This window comes from Sebastes fasciatus, chromosome 3, assembly GCF_043250625.1.
Source record: "Sebastes fasciatus isolate fSebFas1 chromosome 3, fSebFas1.pri, whole genome shotgun sequence".
NCBI lineage: Eukaryota > Metazoa > Chordata > Actinopteri > Perciformes > Sebastidae > Sebastes > Sebastes fasciatus.
In genome coordinates, this window is record NC_133797.1 from 33,836,655 (window position 1) to 33,858,213 (window position 21,559).

The following is a 21,559-nucleotide window of genomic DNA, read 5'->3' on the forward strand; positions in this document are numbered from 1 at the left end:
ATTTAAAACCGTGTAATGGTCTAAATATTGTATATTTGTGACATCACAAATTGACAGAAATCCTAACGGCTTGTTTCAAACGCACAATTTCTGAATACGGGCTGTGTGTATTTCTCCGTATATTGAGCGTTTTGATAGTTTAACAGTATTTATAAAGCACTTAAACCTGCTTTATAATATAAAAGACATGAAAATCTCACTTTTTACAATATGGGACCTTTAAACGTTACCTTAAAAGGGTAGTTTCACAAATAATAAATAGGTAAATAGGTATACCTAGGGGAAAATTTATCGCAAATTAGCTGATGTTAGGGGACAAATCTAGATGGAAAATAGAAGTATTGTTTGGTACACAACAACAGACGTCATCCACAATAATAATAATAATAAAAGAAATTCTCCAACTGCAACATCAGTTATATGAAAAAAACAGTTTATTGGTGGCTATATTTTCTATAATAGCTTTCCAGAGGTTCAACTCACATCCTTGTCAGCACAACTAAAAATACATTTGAGCACATTAATTGAATATGTATTTAAGAGTGTAGTGGGCCCATTGTGTTGTTACTTTGCAGTGACCTACAGCACAATGTAAGGTATCAGTTTATTGACAGTAAGGTACCACATATGTAGATAGTATCACAAAGAAAATCAATGGATTACATCACTACACAATATATATGTGATTCATATTAAAGTAAAACTGAAAAAAAACTTTTAAAGTCATTTTTATTTTACACAGCTCAAACCAGAGAGAAACTGCTGCTGTTAGTCTACAGTTCAAACCACTGTTCAACATTGAAGCACTTCTGACCACACTGCCATCCGTGATCTCACAGCAGGTGTTTCACATTAGTGGTGAGAGGTAAAATGCCTGCATAGAGGATAATGTAACAGCATGTTTCTGTTGTGATTCAGCATGGCATCAACCATTCTGTGAAGGTGTAATTATATAATAAAGAAAATGATATAAGAGTACAAAAAATGTTTAATTTTTTGGCATTTAATTGTAATTTTGAACCAAATTTAAAAATAAAGTATGATTTAAGAAAATCACTGAGCTACTGGTATGGACTGGACCATGCACTAATATTGTGCTGGTTAATGTTTGTGTGCCTTCTATGGTACTGTTTAAGTGAGGTAGCAGATTACATCAGATTAAGTTAATCACTATTGGAAAGCAGACATTTATTCAGATTTAGTCAAGACTTCAGTCTGACACATCTGTTATTCATACAGTTACAGAGACTTCTTCAATATTGTACCTAGTATCCATTTGGTTGCATGTCAAGTAAGAGTGTCGTGTTTGTGGCAGGGCAACTCTACTTTGGTTGTGACATATCTTTTGGTTAATAACAAACAGGAATTCATACCATGATATGAGATATTTTGTCCACACTATCTAAAGGCAAGTCCATATCTGTCATAAAGGAAGATGTAAACAGAGCTTCACTACATTCAGCAGTGCACTTAAATGGCCACATGATCTGTCTTCACCCAATTAAGAGAACACAACTTGGATCAATACAAATATTGTAATAAAAAAAAAAGCTAATCTGGAGCACTGTACTGAGAATTTCTAACTGATATTTTGTGGACAAATAAAGCAAGCAGCGAGATGAATCTTCACAAAGCCTCAAAGTTAGTTCTCAATGTTCTACAAATTACTACAAATTAGTCAATTTTAGCTTGACTGTGGCTCCAGGAAGATAGCTTGACAATGAAATGACCATCTATAAGGATTTCACTTCTATTTTCAACTGCTAGGATTCTCAGAGGGTCCTTCAAAACTTAACTTGTCTTTGGATTTGTCCATAGACATCTGTCTGTGCGCGTGTGTCCTCCGGTGTCTGCTAAGAGAATGGCTCCATGAAAACCTGCGACCGCAGGTGAGGCACAGATAGGGTCTCTCTCCTGTGTGTGTCCGCTGATGTTTCGTCAGTGACTTGTACCGTGTGAACGTTGCCCCACATTCGTTGCAAATGTATTTCTCTGACTTAATATGAACATTTTGCTCATGTTCTTTCATGTTGCCCAGCTGCGAGAAGCCTTTACCACACACGGGGCAAAGATGTGGCTTCTCTCCCGAGTGGGTCAACCCGTGAATATTCAAATCCTGACGAGAATAAAATCCTTTTGCGCAGACAATGCATTTGTACGGTCTTTCCCCCGTGTGGCTCCTCATGTGTCTTTTAAGTCCTTCCGAGCGGGAGAAGCAGCTCTCGCACAGGGTGCATCTAAAAGGTTTCTCTCCCGTGTGGGAGCGGAAGTGCCGACGGAGCTCCGAGGCCTTGAAGAAACACATCCCGCAGTCTGCGCAGCAGTGAGGTTTTTCCGGCTGCTCCTCGTGCGTCTTTTCGTGTGCTTTGCAGTGACCGGACTCGGAGAATCCTTTTCCGCAGACTGAGCAGGTGAAAGGCTTCTCCCCGGTGTGCATTCGCTTGTGACGGACGAGTTTGTTAAGCTTGCTGAACGTCTTCATGCAGTATGAACACTGATGAGCCACCTTCGGTTTCTTTGAGTGGGTGCGCTTGTGTCTCTCTAACTTTGAAGGCCTGTTGAACACTTTCCCACAGTCAGGACAGGGGTGCTTGTTAGTCCGACTGTGGCAATTCTGGTGTCGGATCAACTTCTCTTGTTGTGTGAAACTCTTGTCACAGTGCTCACACTGATGAAGGGTCTTGGGCTTCCTCGAGTGTACAGGTTTATGCCTCTCCAGCTTTGACGGTCTGTCAAACGCCTTGCCACAGATGGAGCAAGGGTAACACTTGTCTGATATGTTGCTCTCTGACTGTTTGGAGTTCTCGGGCTCAGTGACGTTTGAAGCATCATTGGAATCTGATTCTGAGATCACCTTCACAACGACTTCTCCGGGACCTGAGGAACAATCACATCAAACAATATCCTGAATACTTTGATTACAATGATGACCTTTTATTCCTGACTAATATGACATAATGATTCAAATAAACTGAACACACAGAGGAAACACAAGTGAGGTGTGGGGATGTCTGTGATAGATTTCAGAAGGGGAAAAGAGTCCATTCTGACAAAACACCTTTACAAACTTAACCAAATGGGAATTCAATCTTCTGCAATGTAAGACTTTTATAACGAGTTTCAATCTAGTGCATCAGATAACTGATTTGTTCCTCGAGTGTTGACCCAAAAGAAATTGAAAATACAAATAAGCATCAACACTTACTCTCCTCTGACGATTCTGTTTTAGGGACAGATGCAGCGTCTGGGCCCATGACTGCAGCCTAATTACACACAACACAAGAACAGACACAAACAGAGAAATTGGAAAAATACATTAGTATAGCAGAGCAGTGATTCAGTGTTAAGTCTTTTAAGATATGTATAATATATATAGCCCGACCGATACTGGATTTTTGAGGCTGAAACTAATTTGGGAATTTGAAAAATGTGATAATGATATATTGGCCAATGGCATGTATTTTTCTAACACAAACACACAACATAAACAAACAATCTTGATACAAATCCCTACGATTTTATTTTATTTTATTGTGACCAAGATGCACACTGAGCAAGACATTTTACTATTCAATAAATCAACTTGTCAATGCTCTCTGGTGGACAAACTATGTAATAGTGATACTTTATAAATGACCACAAACCTAGTTTGGCATTTTTGTACTGCATACAAAATATACAATATATTTGCAGTGAGCTAATATCAGCTGATATATCAGTCTAGATCTAATGCATAATGAATTGAAAGGGTATAAAAATAGCTAGTATAAGATTTACAAGTTGCACACTGAATTACAAATATTTCCTTATGGTGGAATCATATTTTATCTGTTTAGTAGCAATGCAAAATTGTATATTTCACTTGAGAGATCATAACTTACAGTTCAACACATTAATGTCCAAAGACCCAAAGAGCTGGTGTCATGATGTAGATGTGTAAAATACATGAAAATGTGATGAAAGCAAGAGAAATAACATGTTTAGGACTATTTCAACAAGGTCCTGTTACACTGCAGTATGTTTTGCATGGCTATGTTCAGTTATTTGGATCAAGTGGTGAGTTTTACCATTAACACATAGCTTTGCTATTCACAATATTAGACTCTATGCTTACTGCTAGCTGACCACCAGAAATATGGTGTGCTGGATGATCAGCCAGCCCTATTTGGAAGTTATTTGTTTAATTAATGAGAGGAATATGGAGATCAAACCAGGTATGAGCAGATGCACATGTGTATTCCTGTCACCAGGGTGGCCTTCTTTAACAGATACCCAGCACCTCTGAAGCATGGTTAAGCACTCACAAAGGCCCTATTGTTGGGTATTTGCATAGCACCATCGCCTGCTGAGATAGAAACTATTAATATGATGATGATCTACCAAACAGATATTTATAGTGCTGACTTTTGAGGGATCAGGCTGCACTACTTATTCTAGTAGAGGAGGATGGAGGGAATAAGACACGAAATATAGCTAAAAGATGAAAATGTAATAGTGGAAATGCTCATTCAAAAACACAGTATGGTGTTGATCTGGTAAATGTAAATACAGAAGGCAGGGCAACACACGTTACGATCATTTAGCATGACCCAGTGTCATGATAGAGAAAATGTTTAAAGGTTAACACATAAACTATTTCATTGCTTTAAAAAGGAGAGTGGCTGATGGTTTATATGGGAAACACATGCAGGTTAAAAAAAGGGGAAACATTAGGTATTTATATAGCTGACTTTTGAGGGATCAGGCTGCACATCAGCAACGTGTTACTTAGAGGAGATTAGAGGAGGATGGAGGGAATAAGAGAAGAAACAACGCTAAACGATGTAAATGTAATACTTGAGATAAAATGCACCTCAGATTAGAAGAGAGTAGAAATACTGGTTTAAAAACACAGTATGGTTTTGATCTGGTAAATGTAAATACAGTAGTTTGCAGGGCAACAAACGTTACGATCATTTAGCATGACTCAGTGTCATGATAGACAGTTTAAAGGTTAACACATAAACTATTTTATTGCTTTAAAGTAGATGAGAGTGTCTGATTGTTTATGTGGGAAACACATGCAGGTAACATTAGCTATTAGCTCACTTAGCTGAAGCTAACGTTGTTGTCGCGTTAGCTAGCATAACAAAGGCGTTATAAGATGCAGCAGGGGATATAAGATTGAGTCCCACCTCTCTAATAATCCTTAAAACCGAAGGCTGTCACATCTTTTCCCCTCGCAGCGTTTTAACTTGAACCTACTTCACATTTAAAGACAACGCTAGCTGCTAGTAGCTGCAGCTCGCTATAGAAGCTGTAGCATTGTGGTGGAGCTGATGCTCACACTGGCATGATGCCTTCACATGCCCCTCGTAAATTCGGGGTTCCTCCTTAGCTTTGCTGTGTTTTTGAATCTTATTTATTTTTCTACATAAAAACCCACAAAATGTGACTTGTGGGTTGTAAATAACTTCCATGAACATGTAATGTCTCCCCTATAGAATAAGTGGGATCAATTATGTACATTATGAATATTTTGGTTGTTAAATTTTAATTTATGTGTATAGACTTTATCTATAAATTGCAGTTGTTATTGATTACTGTTTTATTATACAAATATAAATCAATGTTTTTGGGAGGTATATGGTTGAGGAAGAGTTGTGATAAGGGTTGTGTTTAGGGTTGGTTTATTCTACTTTTTAACTCCGGATGGATTTGTGGGTTGTAAATAAACTTGGGATGCTGTTCATATATTTAATTTGGGATGTAAATAAATCTGGGATAGTTTATATATTATATTATAATTCTATTATTCTATGATATATGAGTTATTAGAGGAGAAGTGAGAAAGGGGTAGGGACATATAAGTTTTACTTCTACCTACTCCTTTTCGGACACAATTACTCTTGTTTTGTTTGTTATTATTTTGTATCTGTTTTTATTTATTTTATGTTCGAAATAAAGTCTTTCATTCATTCATTCATTCATTTCACCGTTCATGCTGTCCATGTACTTGCTTTGTGTGCTGTGGTGTTAGAATGATGAGAAGATAGGATGCATTATGTACAGTGTCATTTTTTTATTTAAAAGGAAAAATGTGTCAATTAAAGCAAGTTACAGTAGACGCAGCCAAATCCTACACTGACTTACAATGAAATCAGGAATTAAACTAGTATTTTCGTTGCTGATATCGTTTCAATTATCCGCACTAAAATGTGCTTTTCTCTGTTATCACAAAAAAAAGAAACAAAGAAACACAAATTTCCCCAGTACAGATACGTCACTTACAATAGTTTCAACAGTACAAGAACGCAGCGTACTGGATGTCTCATAAACCTGGGACCCCAAATGGCACAGTCTAGGGACCAGGACCCCATGTTAGGTCTAATTTGGGTCGAGTATGTGCAATTGCACCTATTGCACAAGATGTGCATATTTTATAGGAGATCAATAACTGTCAGGTCATTCAGCAAACAAGCAAACATGCCTGCATACAAACACATATTTATAGGCAGACACCTTATTACCATATTGGTCTACATGGGGTGACAATTTCAAGATTTTGAACTCAGGAAGTTAGAAATGTAAAAAAGAAAGTACAGAAGGTAAAAATGTTTTTTTTTTCAGTATGAAACTCATTTGCTTTTGACCCCATTACATACAGAGTAAAAAAAAAAATCTTCACAACAGGTCATTAAGACCAAGGCTATCTGAATAACTTATTAGGCATTGAAAAAACAAAAAAACAAAATGATCAGCTGATCATCACATGTGTAAAAGTGCATGAAGTTTAATTGTGTAGCTTATCAAATGCAGATAAACTGCAAAATTATACACGTAGAAGTAGACAAATACATCTTAGAAAGGTACCAACAGATTGTCCAAATAGCTAGACTTGATGGGAGGTAAAACCAGAATTCTTCACTTATTTATATAAATTATGATTAAACTAGGATTAATTACTGCAAATTGCAATGCATGCTTGCTCTCCTTGCTGGTATGTCTCATCCTCCCTATGATAAGATGCTAAGGTTTTTTTTGTGCGTAGATATTTCCCTTATGTCTTTAGGGAGCCTCCCTGAGATAGGAACCATTGTTTATGTGGGCTTGTAGAGTCCAGTAAGACAATGTAATGTGATATAAGGCTATACAAACAAACTTGACTGTATAGCCAATAAGTCAAGTAGAATGTCACCCAAGCGCTTCACGACTTGTTATATGCATATGTGTGCATTTCACAAAATAAATATTTGAAATTTACATTAAAAAAAATGAAACGGCATCATGAAAAACTGGTTACCAAAAGATGCAAAGTTACAACGCTGCTCTCCCGTTATTCTACTGAGAAAAGGAAATAGAGTTCTGGATGCCCCACACTTCAAGGGCCTGGATCTTGAAATGTCCCTTGCAGAGTGGGTTGCTCTTGAATGTGTCACAAGGCTCCGAGTATCCCCCCTCTAGGTCTTCCTGTAGGCAGAGTGCGTGGCCTCCATCACCACCTAAGAGAGAACATACATCAGCACACCGTTAACTGCTGACTAGACGTTTTTCTAAAGACCTAACAATATGTTCAACTGGCATACCGATTATGAGCTGACTGTCACTGCCTGCGATGAACATGGAGGCTTCTTGTTCCTTGGGTCTCTTTGGCTCTTTGGCAGTCATGGGTTCCTCTGATGGGGCAGTAAAGGGGATTGTGAGGTAGCTGGGGTCCTGGAGGGTTCCAGCAGGACAGGTCAGAGTTGGGGTGGCTGTGGTAGGGGTGGTGGAGACGGGGGAGCAGCCACCATCGGATACCTGAGAGGAGGCACAGCTGCTGTCTCGAACCTGCTGAGGGGAAGCTCGTCTGGTCATGATGTTGACCATAGCCTGTTGGTAACGCTCCATGCTGGGACGAAGCTGAAAGGGAAAGCAAATTTCTTGTTTGACAGGTAAAGATACTCTTTATGAAGTTGACACAAAATCGGACTTGAAGCATTGTTACAGCAAACCTTATATGGTATGTACCAGAGTTGAATTTAAGAGGAAGAAAGCAGGAATATGCCTCACCGTGAAAACAAAACATTCCCCAGTTCCAAAGTATGTGAGTCCCTCAGAGTCATGTTTTCTTCTTTCTATCACATCGGTTGACAGGAAGGCACCAAAGACCTGAGAAATGAGAAATACTAATATTTCAGTACCATACAAAATTGATTCCATAAACTAGTTATTATCATTAGTGGCTTTAAAGGTACAGTGTGTAAGATTTGGCAGATTGCAACCAACTGAGTATCTCTCCGCTCACTCCTCCCTTTCCAAGGCTGCGGTAACGAGAGCTGCCGAGTGCAAAGACGCGGTAACGCGGTAACGCGATTCACCTCGCTCAGAGGCCATCCTTACCATGTTCGGTACCATCCTTACCATGGCGGTACCACGGTTTTGCACTCTGCAGCTCACGTTACCACAGTTTCACAAGGGAGAACTACGGTGGCCTTCAGGTAACGTAAAAATGCAAAAGGCTCTCTCTAGAGCCAGTGTTTGGTTTGTCCATTCTGGGCTACTGTAGAAACATGGCGGAGCAACATGGCGGTCTCCGTGAAGAGGACCCGCTCCCTATGTAGATATGTAGGGCTCATTCTAAGTTTAAACATTCCAAACGGTTCTTAGTTTCAGGTGATTATATACTTATGAATACATAGCTGTCGTATGAATATTATATTCCATTTCTGCTAACAGATACCCCCCATATGTTACACACTGTTCCTTTAAGACATGTAAGGTTCAAACTAAGGTTAAATAAAAAGGAAAAGCAGCAGAATTATCCGATGTATCCTAATATTCATTATGTTATATAATGTTACCTCTTCATCCACAGTTTTGATAATCAAGACCGCTGGTTCGTGTCCCTCCACATGTGAATAGAATCTAAATGACAGAAAAAAAGTGTTGTTTTTAATGTCACATAAACTGCTATATATGCAACCAGAAAAAAAATATATGTATCTTATTAAGAGGACCTGGTAGAGTCAAATGCAAGACAAGATCACAACTTTAAACAGGACCTATTATGCTCGTATGCCCACTCTGTTGTGATTGGTCAACCGAATCAAACTCTTCGGACTCCGTTCTAGCTCCGCTCTAACTAGCTTTGTTTGAGGGTGGGCCAAACTGGCCACTAGGCAGGTATTATGCAAATGTGTTACTTAGTGACATCACCAGGTTACGGAAGAAAAGGCAGGACTTCAAGCAAGGCGTTTCAGGCAGTATATGAGCAGTGTTTCTGTGAGTAACTACCTTTGGCGTGGACTTTGAGCTTTGTAACTTTGCAGAACTTTTACATGCACAAAAAAATTATATAACACATTAAAGGAAAGGGGAAAAGCACAAAAGCAGAATAGGTCTTCTTTACCAATTAAAATATCTTTCCATGTCATCCTCCTTTATGTTTTAGAAATGATCACTTTTTTAAACCATGTGTTAAAAAATAAAAGGCAGTTAAACACTCATTAGGAACTCGTAGTTTCAACTTGAGGTATTTTTCATGAACTGCGTTTGCCACCTCTGAAGGGTGAGTCACTTGACTTTCACACTCAAAGCAAACATGTTGACAGTGAAAACACACTGCCCTTTCTGTTATGTAATAGGCCGTGGAATCTGTTTTTCATTGCTGGCACATGGCATTCAGCAGTCATTGATCCACGATGACCCGGCCCCATTTAATAATACAAGTAAGAAGAAACAGAATTGAAAGACATGAAAGCTTTTGATATATGAAAGAATCACTTCATGCCTGTGGAGCAGCAGCTCATTAGTTCTTTGTCTCGCAGATGGTTTCTCTATGGTGTTAAAGTATTGAAAGGTAACTTACGAAGTAAGGCTCCTTCCATGTTCAGCTGTGTTAAACAGCCTAATGGGGCTGAAAAGGGAAAAGCGCTCAGGTATCCAGGCCCAGACGACTCTCATCTCAGTCCCTGTCACAACACTGGAGGTGAAGTTGCTGAAGTCCACCGTCTCAACCGACTGCCTTTAAGAACATAAAAATAGCTACGATGAGAATATGAAATTGAAATAAGATAAATGTGAGCAGCTTTTTCAGCAATAAAAAGTGAAAAGTCATGACTCAACTCATGAAAAGTCCTTTAAAAACATATATTATAAGCATATTAGAAACTTATTATAAACAGATTCCTTTTCTTTTATTTCTAGGTTTCTTACAAACATGCCTCTCACTGGCTGTTCTATATCAATTCCTGCATTAACCCACCTCTTCTGGTGTGTGCCGACACCTTTTTGCATGAGGGAGTCCTTATTGGCATTGAACAGGAGGTTGAGCTCTTTCCGCGTGGCCATCGGGATCATGAAGGCCCTTTCCAGAAGATTCTCAGCCGTGCAATGGCGAGCCACGCTCTGCACGAACCTTTTCATATCCGTTCGGAAGTCCTCCACGTCTGCCACTCGAGATGACACGGACACTTTGTAGAGGCTGAGCAAAGCCAGCGCCACCCTAAAAAAAGAATGATTGTGAAAGACTATTACTGTATTGTCTCAGAAGCAATGGTCATGAGAAATCAGACGTGAAGACTTAGCAGCAACAAACCTGTAGAGGACCTTGTAGCCTTCCAGTATGTAGACATCCAGCACTCTGATGGCATACGTGAATGGAAGGTCAGCGAATATCCACATGATCCAGTCCGAGTAGAACTCAAAGAGGTTCTGGTGAGAGCTGGCGATCAGCTTACGGATGCCTCTGCAACACCTGTTGGCGAGGTCACCAAAAGTCATGCAGGAGGCGCGGTAGGTGAGGAAGGTTTGGTCGATGTAACGCTTGTTGGGGTCGTTGTAGCAGATGAGTCGGGACACACTGTGGAAACACTCGGCCTCGTCCTCGCTGAAGTGGAGGAGGAGGGAGACCAACTCGGGCAGGATGGGGCAGAAGTTCATGTCTGGGAAGCATTCGCCGAGGCAGAGGAGGATCTTTTTAACGGAGTTCAGGCCGGCTTTGTTGAGACAGTATCTGGAAGAACAAGCAACAACGCAGTTTTTAAAGCTCCACTTGGTGAGACATTTATGGAAAAGTCAACATGTTCTCATCCCAACTCGTCACATATACTGCCGCTTTGTCACACCCATTGGCGTCACTTTAGGATTAGGCAACAAAACCACTATAGTCAGGTTTAGGAAAGAACTAGATAGTTGGGCTTAAAACTACTACATTTGTACAGTGAAAATTACACTGAACGTTGTGAACACGGGACACAAACGAACAGCTGATTGTAACATGACTCACGAGACACGAACAGCGGTAGCCTGGATGAAAGCCCTGTGTTTGTTGGAACCATCAACCTGTCTCTTTTCGGTCTCTAAACTACGTCACCACAGTCACTTTCTTGGATTGTTTACTGTTGCCCGGATGGGTTCACATTGTAGTTAACCTCGGTATTTGACGCCCTGGGAATGACAACGTGTTGGAAAAGTATAGCTGCATCTTGCATCATATTCTTTCTTTTCCAAAAATTTTAAATCCACCAAAGGCCACTAAATAAATGTAACCAAATAAATACCTGACAAAATTATTTAATATGACGAGGGCACTTTATGCTTTTCAGGTTTCTTCTTAAGGTTTCTTATACACTATTAGAATAATTTCACCGGAACATGTTGTTTGTCACATTTACTGAATTTTCTTTAGGTACCAACTACTGTGTGCATGTTTTGATTTTTTTACATATAGCAACATGTCTATGACATTAACTAATATTATCCCACAAAAGTACCTGGGTATTTCTCCTAACTCCATGTACTCAGGGACTGGATGGGTGCTGATTTTCTGTTCTCCAAAGAGCTTCTTGGCCAGTTCATAGTGGACATCTCTGTCTGGAGTGACGCACCTACTGCAAACATAACAGCAATGTGAATTCAGTGGAGAAATCTTATCAATACCCACAAATGCATACGCATTGATGACATTTTGAAATTATGAAATTCAATGTGACAATCTTAACCTGGAGTTGATGCTGTGGATGATGTGATAGTAGGCTTTGGCCCTCAGCGTGTGGGGCATGGCCCAGAACCCCTCTCGGCCCATAGTTTTCAGCTGCTGGTGATCGCTCTGCAGGATCTGCTGGTATCTTTTCGCAGCTTCGGGGTCGATCTTCTCCCAGTCCACAAACTGTCCATACTTCATTCCCGAGCTGGAGTTAATTTCCCAGTTGTCCGACTCAGAGATGGTGATCATGGACACCGGCTTGAGATTGCCTTTACTCCCTGAAAAAAGCATGCACACATACATTTAATTTTTATTTTCCTAAAAAACAGACTTTGGGAGTAGAATACATAGTATTATAAAAACATGATTTCAGTACCATTAAGTTCTCTTGTTTGTGAGTGCTTGTTTGGTTTAGACTTGGACTTCTTAGAGGTGACTCGAACACCATCCCCTTCTCTCTTCTCCTTTTTGTTTACTTGATACTGGAGCAGGGAGCTTGCTCTCGGCCTCAGTGAACTGGACCCTGCAAGGTTTCCTGCGTCACAATCGGTTTTAAGCTCTGACGTCTCACAACTGTAAAAGGACCTGGGGAGCAGTTGATTGGATAATAATTATGAATTCAGTAATAATTATGCCTCTCATAAGTTGTTTTGTGTTTGGTATGGTCTGTCTGTTGTCCAATTTTGCCACATTAAATCACAGATCCACATTATTTTAAGTAAACATGCCTGTTGTCTGATCAGTAACATATAAACATGCATATGCAAGTTGAATGTGAAAACATACCTGGAACGCGGTCTTAGAAAGGTTTCCTCTGTCTGTGTCTGCACACCATAGTTCTTACTGTCCTCTGCACTGTAATAGGAGTGAGACCTTTGCCTGCTTCTGCCCTCCGCCATAGAGCCCAGGTCCTGGTCAGAGGAAGTGCACATCGAGATTGAATTCATGTTTCCACAATTGGAGAACTCGGGCGTTCTTGAAACATCGATCATCTCAAGTCTTGTTCTTCCACGAAATATGCAAGCTGGAAGGTGAAGTGTCTCCTGTTACTAGCTGCACATCCCGAGGATGAGGGCTTTATATAAGCCTGTGGGCTGCGGTCATGTGAGACACGTTATAGGGGTGTTGTTTGTTTGTGGTGACCTCAGCCATTGAAAGTGATAGAATTTACTGTTTTAGCAATGGCAACACACTGTGTCTCATTCTGAGAAGTAGTTAATGATACTGGAAGGCTTCCACAATGCCACAATAATCAGAACCAACATACAAGGAATACAAATTTCAGATCACATGACTAAACAGTTTTTTTTCAAACATGATTTGAAGTGTCCTTCAAATAACCCTACTCACTGCAATTTAAGTAATATGTAATTTAAGTAACATACATACACTGGCTCTCCAAAATCAATTTTTCATTGTGACTGCACTTTGCAGATGCTTGAGTTTTAAATGATTTTTTTTAATAGTGAAACCTATCAAAATCATTATTGTTATTCAGAATAAGGTAATCACAAATAGGAGGGTAATCATGTTTCTTTCTCTGAAAACTGCTCCATGCGTAGCGTCAAATGTCAAACAAGTCCATTCCAAGAAATCCTCCAAAGGTTATTATTCTACACAACAGATATGTGTTTTGATCCAAACACAACTACTGTTTGCTTATGACACATAAAACCTAAGTTCTTGTCTCATATGTGGGCTCCACATGTAATGGAGTTGAAAAACAAACTCTCTAGCCCCATGAGCGGAGGAGGCAGGCTGCATGTTCATTTCCAAGAAGTCTGAAATAATACAAAGTCATACTTGTTCTGTTGGTACAATGTAAGAAATGACAGTTAAAACACACATACCATTCAGACTGAATACTCTTCAGTCCATGGAGACCCATATTGTGTGACTGTTTACATGGCATTTCTTTAGGTCCATATAGCAAATTCTTTACTGCCAACCAAGAGGTTGAAAAATACTCACAGTAAACATACTATGTCAAGATTATTGATTCTCCGAAGAGATGATTCACAGGTTTACCACTGATCATCATTTCTGTGATAACAGCTGAAACCGTTTTGGACTTGGATGTTGACAGTATTCTTTTGAAATGTAGGCTATAAATTAGTTATAAAGGATATTCCTCTATTAATCTGCATGACAAAGGTTTATGTTTAGTGTGTCAATTGCTCCAATAACAGCATGAAACGTAATAATAATGCATGCTGACTTTCTTACCTCCCCTTGGTGGATATCATTGTACTAATAAAACTGTTTTTAAATGAATGAATTTGTCCCTTAGGGCTTAGTGTACTGTACACTGGTGTTTTAGACACTATGGTGATTGGGAGGATGGTGACATGCAAGGGCCTATACATGTTGCAGTTACTGTACATTCTCTATATACTCACTTTGTTTTGCTTTCTGACAGTAATAGATTGACATAATTGCATCACAAATCTGTTTCTGTAAGCCTTTATTACTTCTTTAGATCTTTAATAAGTCAACTTTTCCATCTCAGCAGCGTAAAAGCAGTAAAAGCTTCCTTTAAATGATCCCAGCTAGACATTTTTTTTGTTCTAAAAATGTTCGGAGAATGTTACCATTCACTGTTCTACTAATATTTTTAGCGGGAAGTTGTTGTTTTATTGTTCCCAGAATGTTCTTCTTAAAAGTTGGATAACATCCCCTAAAAACATTTTAAAAATGTTTGGTAATAACATTCTTAAAATGTTTAGTGATAACATTGTCAGAACATTTTGCCCTACTATTCTTAAAACATTGTTAGTGGGATGTTTTTTTTGTTGTTTTGTTCGTTTGTTCGTTTTGTGGTAACATTCATATAGTCTCATTTGGCCTACTAATGCATTTTCTGTAGTGTGCTTCTCTATTTAATACTATCAACTCACAGCTTAAGTTATGTTTCCATTCAAATTCTAAGTAAATTTCTAAAATTTCAGCTACATAAATTAAATAAATAAATTGAAAAAATAAATAAATTGTGAATCAGTGCATTTTTTCCCATCAATTACTGTACCTTTATGTGAATATAATTTGAAAGGATGTGATAGCCTGATACATCATGAAATTGTAATTGCTGCTGATTGCATGTTTTTTAAATGAATAAATGTGTCCCTTTGTGTACACTGTGATGTTTTAGCCACTATGGTGATAGGGAGGACGATGACATGCAAGGGCCACATGTTGTAGTTACATTCCTGTATATACTCTCTTTTTTGTTTTTTTGACAGTGACAGAATGAGAAATCTGTTTCCATATGCATTTATTGCATTTTCAGATTTTCAAAGCCAAGTTTTCCATCTCACCAGAGTAAAAGCAGTTTATTGAATTACGTTTCAGTTCCACTCTGCCACCAGTCCATCCATTATCTGGAGGACCCAGAGAAAACATGCAAGCTCCACACAGAAGTGCCCAAGCCGGTTTGCTGTGAGGCCACAGTGCCGGACCACTGAACCACCATGCTGCCCAACGTCAGTCCAATTCTCCACAATATAATGAAGCCAGCATTTTGGTGACCCCTTGACCTTTCCCCCGGCACCACCATAAGGCCAATATTTATCAGTTCATCAGGCCATTTGTACACAAGGAATGCCACAGCTAATATGCAGATTGGCTCAACAAGACTTTGCTTTTCATCCATCTATAAATGGAAGTTTGTAATAATGTAAATGTAATAAGGGAGGATTAAAAACACTTGACTTTGAATCAATGGTTGGAGTGTCCAAAATAAATTGAATAAAAGCATTTATGTCACAAACTCAGTCAATATGATTTCACATCCCCAGAAACCTTTCTAAGAAAATTTGGGGGTTGGAATTTTTGTTAAAATGTGTAAATTGTCAGAATTTCATAGACAAATACTGTATTTTTGGAAGATGATATTTATTTTTCTCCACATGGCTCCACCTTGTGGAACAACAGAACAATTACAATCAATAGGAACACTTTATGGTTTGATAATAAAATCATTCTCGTCACTGACCTGAAGGATGACCGTGGCTACTTCTTACTATTTTTACATATTACAATTTTTGCAAAATCTGAATATTAGCTGGGTATTAAAATAGAAAATGTCACACTATTTCACACACACACACACACACACACACACACACACACACACACACACACACACACACACACCAAATTTTAATATACAAAGATAACCTCTCCAAAGCAATATCTGATATGGTCAATATCATAATAATTATGGGTATATATTTCATTCATGTAAATGGTAAAATCAGAAACCCTCGCTAACTTGGTTTAGAAATGAATTAAATAGTAATTTTTCTTCTCTACTAATATTAGCTGATACACAAAAATATGTCATACTAGGTCACAATTTCTGGTGTTTTGACCAAGATGGAATGTTTTTTAATTGTATTATTTATTAATTTAATTGGCTCTGCTACGTAATGGATTGACTGATATGGACCCATACCCCATAATATATATAACAAAATATAAATTATGTGTGATATGGTATATTTGACTGTGTACAAAAATGACATTGACATTGACTTGTTGTTAGAGTGTGAACATGCCTTTTTAGATAGATAGATAGATAGATATTAACTTTATTGACCCCGACGGAAATTCAAGATTCCAGCATCACAGTTCCATAGTGCAAAACATGTTAGTAAAAAAGCAGTAAAAAAATTAGTAGTGCAAAGTACAAAGTACAAAAAAAATATACCAGATATAAAAATACAAGGAGATGAAGAAAAGTGGTAAAACTGAATATAGTGCAGGGTAACTCCAGTAGCTTAATGTGTTCATGTTCTGATATTTTATTTTTTATTTACCTCTGTATCTACTTTTACTTATTGCAAATATAGCCTTGCTATTTGGAATCTATTTATATTGTTTTTAGGAATGCAAAATCAATATTCCTACTAGAAATGGTATTGTAATGGTATAATAACTGAATAATGTTTTTATTTTTCAAATGTTCCTGCAGCGTGCCGTAGTGACGTCACACCCAAACAAGAGACAGTCTGCAGCTGATTACTACCGGATGGGTCAAACTAAGTGGATTTTCTCTTCGTAGCTTAACTTTTATCATCATGTCTCAGGATCCGTGGTAAGTAATGTGTCCGAAGGCTACAGTAAATTGTCTAAACTGTATTATTAACGACAACAAATGACGTTATTAACGCTGTTAAGATAGCTAACCTTCCTGTATCCTGCTAGCTAAAGTGGCAGCTAGCTCTTCCTTATTAAGATTAACTAAATACAGTCACGTTCATCTTTAATAAGACATTACAAGATAATCTCTTTATGTGTTGGACAATGTAGCATGGTGGTACTGGATCAGAGCAAGAAAGCTGGTGTTGTTTAGGTACTAAATGGTTTAGTCTACTGTGTTTACTAATCAGACTGAAGCTTGGTGAAGTCAGCAGAATCGAAAGAGGAAAAAGGCAAAGCTAAAAATGTCACATGATGAATGTAGCTTAAGCTCTGACGTTTTACCACACTAAGCTTTAATAAAACAAACACCCTACAGTACAATGCTGTATTAAATACTACTAGTGCAGCTCAAACCTTTAATTCTTTCAGTCAGTGGTATTCATTTAGCTTCTTCAGACACTCAGTGTAAAACATTAAACACCAGAATCAAAAACAACCAACGAGTTACATGAAACCCTCTGGCAGGATAGCCAAACGAGCTAGTATTTACTGTATTTTATTATAAGATATTCTTAAAATATATATTTTTGTGCATTAGGAAACAGATAAGTCAATTGTCTGCACCCTGTACAAATCCACAGACCAGTTATTGACCTTTTTGTTTAGGTCATTACCCCATTAACCATGTAACTTAAAGCTGAAGTAGGTAGTTTTGGAGCAAATATGATTATAAAAAAGTTATTTTTATAAAACAGTCATTCACTATATCCTGCCAGTAGTGCATGAGACAGGTAATCTGAAAAAAGCATGTGCCTCTGTGTCCTCCAGTGCTCCTAATGGCATCTGCAAGATTTCACAGACCAGAGGAAAATAACCAATCAGAGCCGAGCTGGAGCCTGGCCGTCTCTGAGCAACTGTTAATCGTTTAGCTGTAAAATGAGGAAGTTTGTGACCCGGCAGCCATGTTGAGATAAGTTGAGGAAATACCAAGCACCGTCCACCAGCCGGAGCAAACTTTCTGATTTTACAGCTAAACAGTACACTACAAGATGTTTCTGAAAACATTTGAGGAGAGAAATAGGCATTCCAGTAACAGAATATCAATTCATATTTGATCAGCGCTGCCTAGTTTGACTGTTTGATCGGAGTTCGCGAGTGATTGACAGCTGCCTCCGTTGAATGAACAGCCAATAGTAACGCTCTCTCTCTGAAATGACCTGTGATTGGCCTCAGAGCCAAGAGGTGGTGCAGAAGTCTAGTTTTCTCTCAGAACACTTGAATTACAATATGTTGAAAGGTTATTATTGAATTTTTGCCCAATGATGCCACAAATATTCTGCCTACTGCAGGTTTAACAGGGGTCTCTCTATGTTGCTCCATAATTTATCTGTGGCTACTGTTTGTCATGAATCAGTAATTACAGGTCCATTTACATGACATCTCTATCCCATTCACTGATCTATAGGTTGCAGAATTATGATGCCACTTGTCGCTTGGCACAGGAAGTAGCAGAAAACATTCATGAACGGAACAGGCAGCAGAGAACAGGGGGGAACCCTGCAAAGGTAAGGTGTTGCATTCACGAATAAAGTGGCAAATTTCTCCTGATATAGTCCGGTTTCTCTAGTAGTCAGTTTGTATGAATATCTTCTGTCTTTTCAGATCAACATGACACTAAGGGCATCGCTGCAGAAGCTCAAACAGAACATTGCCCAGCTTAAAGAGGGTTTGTTGCGAGCATCATCGTCTCGGCGTTTGTATCCTTTCCTCTGAGAATGTTCCACACAGTGGAAGTCATGAGATTGAGATTACATTTTGGGTTTGAGGGTTTCCTTTGCTTGCAGTAGTAGTTATCCTCCTATAGAGGGCATCAGAGTGTTTTGAAAATGTCTGCTCTGACAGTGGTAGTAGAAAGACTTCTGTGTTCAAGGGTCAATTCCAAGCTGACCCAAAGAAAAGTGTCAGGAGCATCCACTATAACTGAAGTTGGTTAAAGTGATGTTGACCTTTTGCATGACCTTAACATGGCGTCATCAGAATGCAGTCAGAAGCTGATAGGAGGCAGAACCTTATTGATGACCTGTTTACCAGAGAGAAGCAGCTCAATGCCACCTTCAAGGGAGACATCGTGGAGCCTGAACCTGCCAGGTATTTAACATCCAAGCAATTATTTTATCCTAAATGAGAGGAAAAGTGAAGGAAATCAGTATTTGCAAATCTCATTAAGCATTCTCTGCTGTCATTAGTGGGGTCACTCAAGAACTGGATTTTGACAAGAAGACCATTAGATCCCAATTTCAAAGGTTTGGGTGAATCTTAAAGGGATAGTTTGGGTGTTTTTAAGTGGGGTTGTATGAGGTACTTATCCTTAGTCAGTGTATCACCTACAGTAGATGACGGTCGACACGCCCCCAGCTTGGAGAGGCCGACAGGAGTACCGATACAGGAGCAAAGCAATGTACTGCTTTGGACGTGGACGGCAGCAAAATGTATTTTAGACACCTAAAAGAAAGGCTCAGACAAAATACAGTCAAAACTGCCTCTTGACCATGGAGCTTTTAGAAAAATGGTCTACGACCACTGCGGATAACTTGTGGAAATGGCAGCTTGGGCTAATCACCCACCCTGCTGTCAAATAAATGATTACAGAAACCGAAACTATGGACACTTACCTTGAAATTGACCTAAGCCTAACTGACGACCCTCAAATGGGTCCCATGAACCCCTTGGGGTTCAACAGAGACCTCAAGGGGGTAAAAGTCTGCTGAAGCTTAAATCAAGAACGAGAATTGGATGCTGGAATGTTAGAACATTATACCAGACAGGAAAACTGGCTCAACTTGCCAAGGAAATGCAACGTTACAACATAAGCATTATCGGGGTGTGTGAAAGCCGATGGAACACCTTTGGAGAGGTAAGAACTGCCACTGGAGAGACCTTCCTCTACTCTGGCAACCCAAAGGAAGAAGACCCCCACACATAAGGAGTAGGACTACTCCTATCAAAAGACGCAGCTAAAAGTCTCATAGAATGGGAACCAATATCAGAACGGATCATCACAGCCAGGTTTACATCCAAAGGACGCAATATCACATGCATTCAGTGCTACGCTCCAACCAACACTGCTGTTTTTGAAGAGAAAGAAACTTTTTACCAACAACTACAGGCAGTTTTCCAAAAGGCTCCCAAGAGAGACATTAAGATTGTGATGGGAGACATGAATGCCAAGATTGGAACAGATAACAACGACTGGAAGGGAACAATGGGGACAGAAGGTCTGGGGCAGATGAACGAGAACGGGCTTCTCTTTGCAAGCCTTTGTGCCCTCACTAAAGATTCCCAACAACTAGAGCACTGGAAGGAACACTTTGAGGAAGTCCTCAATAGACCTCCTCCAGACAACCCCCCAGACATTGAAGAAGCGAGACGAGACCTAAACATCAACTGTGACAGGATATCAAAGGAAGAAATCAAAAGAGCCATCAAAAAGCTGAAGCTGGGCAGAGCACCAGGAAAGGACAACATCCCCCCTGATGCACTGAAAGCAGACATCAGTGCCACGGATAGATCTAGGTAAAAGAGGAGGTACCCAATGACTGGAAAGAAGGGCAAATTGTCACAATTCCCAAGAAAGGCAACCTCAGTTAATGCAAGAACGGGAGAGGCATCATGCTTCTCTCAGTCCCCAGCAAAGTCCTCTGCCGAATCATCTTAGATAGAATGCAAGAACCACTGGACAAGATATTCAGGAAGGAACAAGCAGGTTTCCGGAAGAACAACTCCTGTACAGATCACATTGCATCACTCCGAATAATTGTCGAGCAGTGCATCATCACTGTTCATCAACTTTGTTGACTTTGAAAAAGCCTTGTTAAACCGGAAAGCGATTCTTCTTCGCCGCTCCTGTAGCCTTCACGGTGCGGGTGTTGCCCTGGATGTATTATGGCTGCCACTGGCAACTACTGTTTTAGAGCAGCGAAGAAGAACTGATTGTAGGCGGCCAATACCGCAACTTCAGGTATCAGAATCGGTATCAGGAAGGAAAAATTGTATCGGAACATCTCTAGTAAAATTGCAGGTATTTTTCAATGAAGTCTGGTGGCTTTGGCGAGAGCATAGATGGATTCAACGGCTTCAGTTCACCGTTGGAAAGGGCTGTCTCACAGTAAGGTAAACCAGCAAACATATTGTAAATATAGCATATTCGATGACTTGTCCACCGGCGAATACACATGAAGGGTGATTTCTCACTACTAAGCCATGTTGCTGCCTCAAATAGTCTATCCTCAAGCAGGCTTCACTCAATGGTGCTTTTCTTAGAGTACTTTCATTTTGAAAAATATTCTGGGACAGTTAGCTTGTTGCTCAAGTAGTTCATGAAAATTGCGGAATATTTTTCCACCCGGAGTCTCTACCGGTCACTGTCAGTCAGTGTCAGAAGGGCCAAACCAAGCATCACCCCATGATGCC

The 21,559-nt window shown here is 39.4% G+C and overlaps 3 protein-coding genes across 3 annotated transcripts in view; 1 reads left to right on the plus strand and 2 right to left on the minus strand.

The window, feature by feature from the left end:
• Positions 1-416: 416 nt before the first annotated feature.
• LOC141764852 (uncharacterized) lies at positions 417-5,329 on the minus strand. Its single transcript, XM_074630502.1, has 3 exons — positions 5,175-5,329; positions 3,206-3,263; positions 417-2,877 (listed from the first exon to the last, which is right to left on the minus strand). Exons 2-3 carry the CDS (start codon positions 3,252-3,254, stop codon positions 1,757-1,759), a joined length of 1,170 nt encoding a protein of 389 aa, XP_074486603.1. The 5' UTR covers positions 3,255-3,263; positions 5,175-5,329; the 3' UTR covers positions 417-1,756.
• A 717-nt stretch (positions 5,330-6,046) lies between these two features.
• Positions 6,047-12,992, minus strand: LOC141765359 (TBC1 domain family member 24-like). Its single transcript, XM_074631421.1, has 11 exons — positions 12,734-12,992; positions 12,324-12,532; positions 11,964-12,225; positions 11,736-11,849; positions 10,559-10,975; positions 10,226-10,465; positions 9,830-9,985; positions 8,823-8,886; positions 8,032-8,130; positions 7,566-7,881; positions 6,047-7,481 (listed from the first exon to the last, which is right to left on the minus strand). The coding sequence occupies exons 1-11, from the start codon at positions 12,937-12,939 to the stop codon at positions 7,321-7,323; spliced, it is 2,244 nt and encodes a 747-aa protein (XP_074487522.1). The 5' UTR covers positions 12,940-12,992; the 3' UTR covers positions 6,047-7,320.
• A 3,920-nt stretch (positions 12,993-16,912) lies between these two features.
• The window catches only part of stx8 (syntaxin 8), a 51,661-nt gene continuing 47,014 nt past the window's right edge, over positions 16,913-21,559 (plus strand). Inside the window, exons 1-4 of the mRNA XM_074630522.1 lie at positions 16,913-17,042; positions 18,555-18,654; positions 18,752-18,846; positions 19,127-19,237. Of these exons, the coding sequence (XP_074486623.1) occupies positions 17,026-17,042; positions 18,555-18,654; positions 18,752-18,846; positions 19,127-19,237 (323 nt within the window). The 5' untranslated portion in view covers positions 16,913-17,025. The remainder of the gene's footprint in view (positions 17,043-18,554; positions 18,655-18,751; positions 18,847-19,126; positions 19,238-21,559) is intronic.

Bases quoted from the DNA above. Each gene is read 5' to 3' on its own strand.
- LOC141764852 (XM_074630502.1), bottom strand. From the start codon at position 3,254: ATGGGCCCAGACGCTGCATCTGTCCCTAAAACAGAATCGTCAGAGGAG. The intron at 2,878-3,205 runs GTAAGTGTTGAT...ATTGTTCCTCAG, and splicing joins AACAGAATCGTCAGAGGAGA to GTCCCGGAGAAGTCGTTGTG.
- LOC141765359 (XM_074631421.1), bottom strand. From the start codon at position 12,939: ATGATCGATGTTTCAAGAACGCCCGAGTTCTCCAATTGTGGAAACATG. The intron at 12,533-12,733 runs GTATGTTTTCAC...ACTGCTCCCCAG, and splicing joins TTTCTAAGACCGCGTTCCAG to GTCCTTTTACAGTTGTGAGA. The intron at 10,976-11,735 runs GTACTTTTGTGG...TTGTTCTTCCAG, and splicing joins GAGTTAGGAGAAATACCCAG to ATACTGTCTCAACAAAGCCG.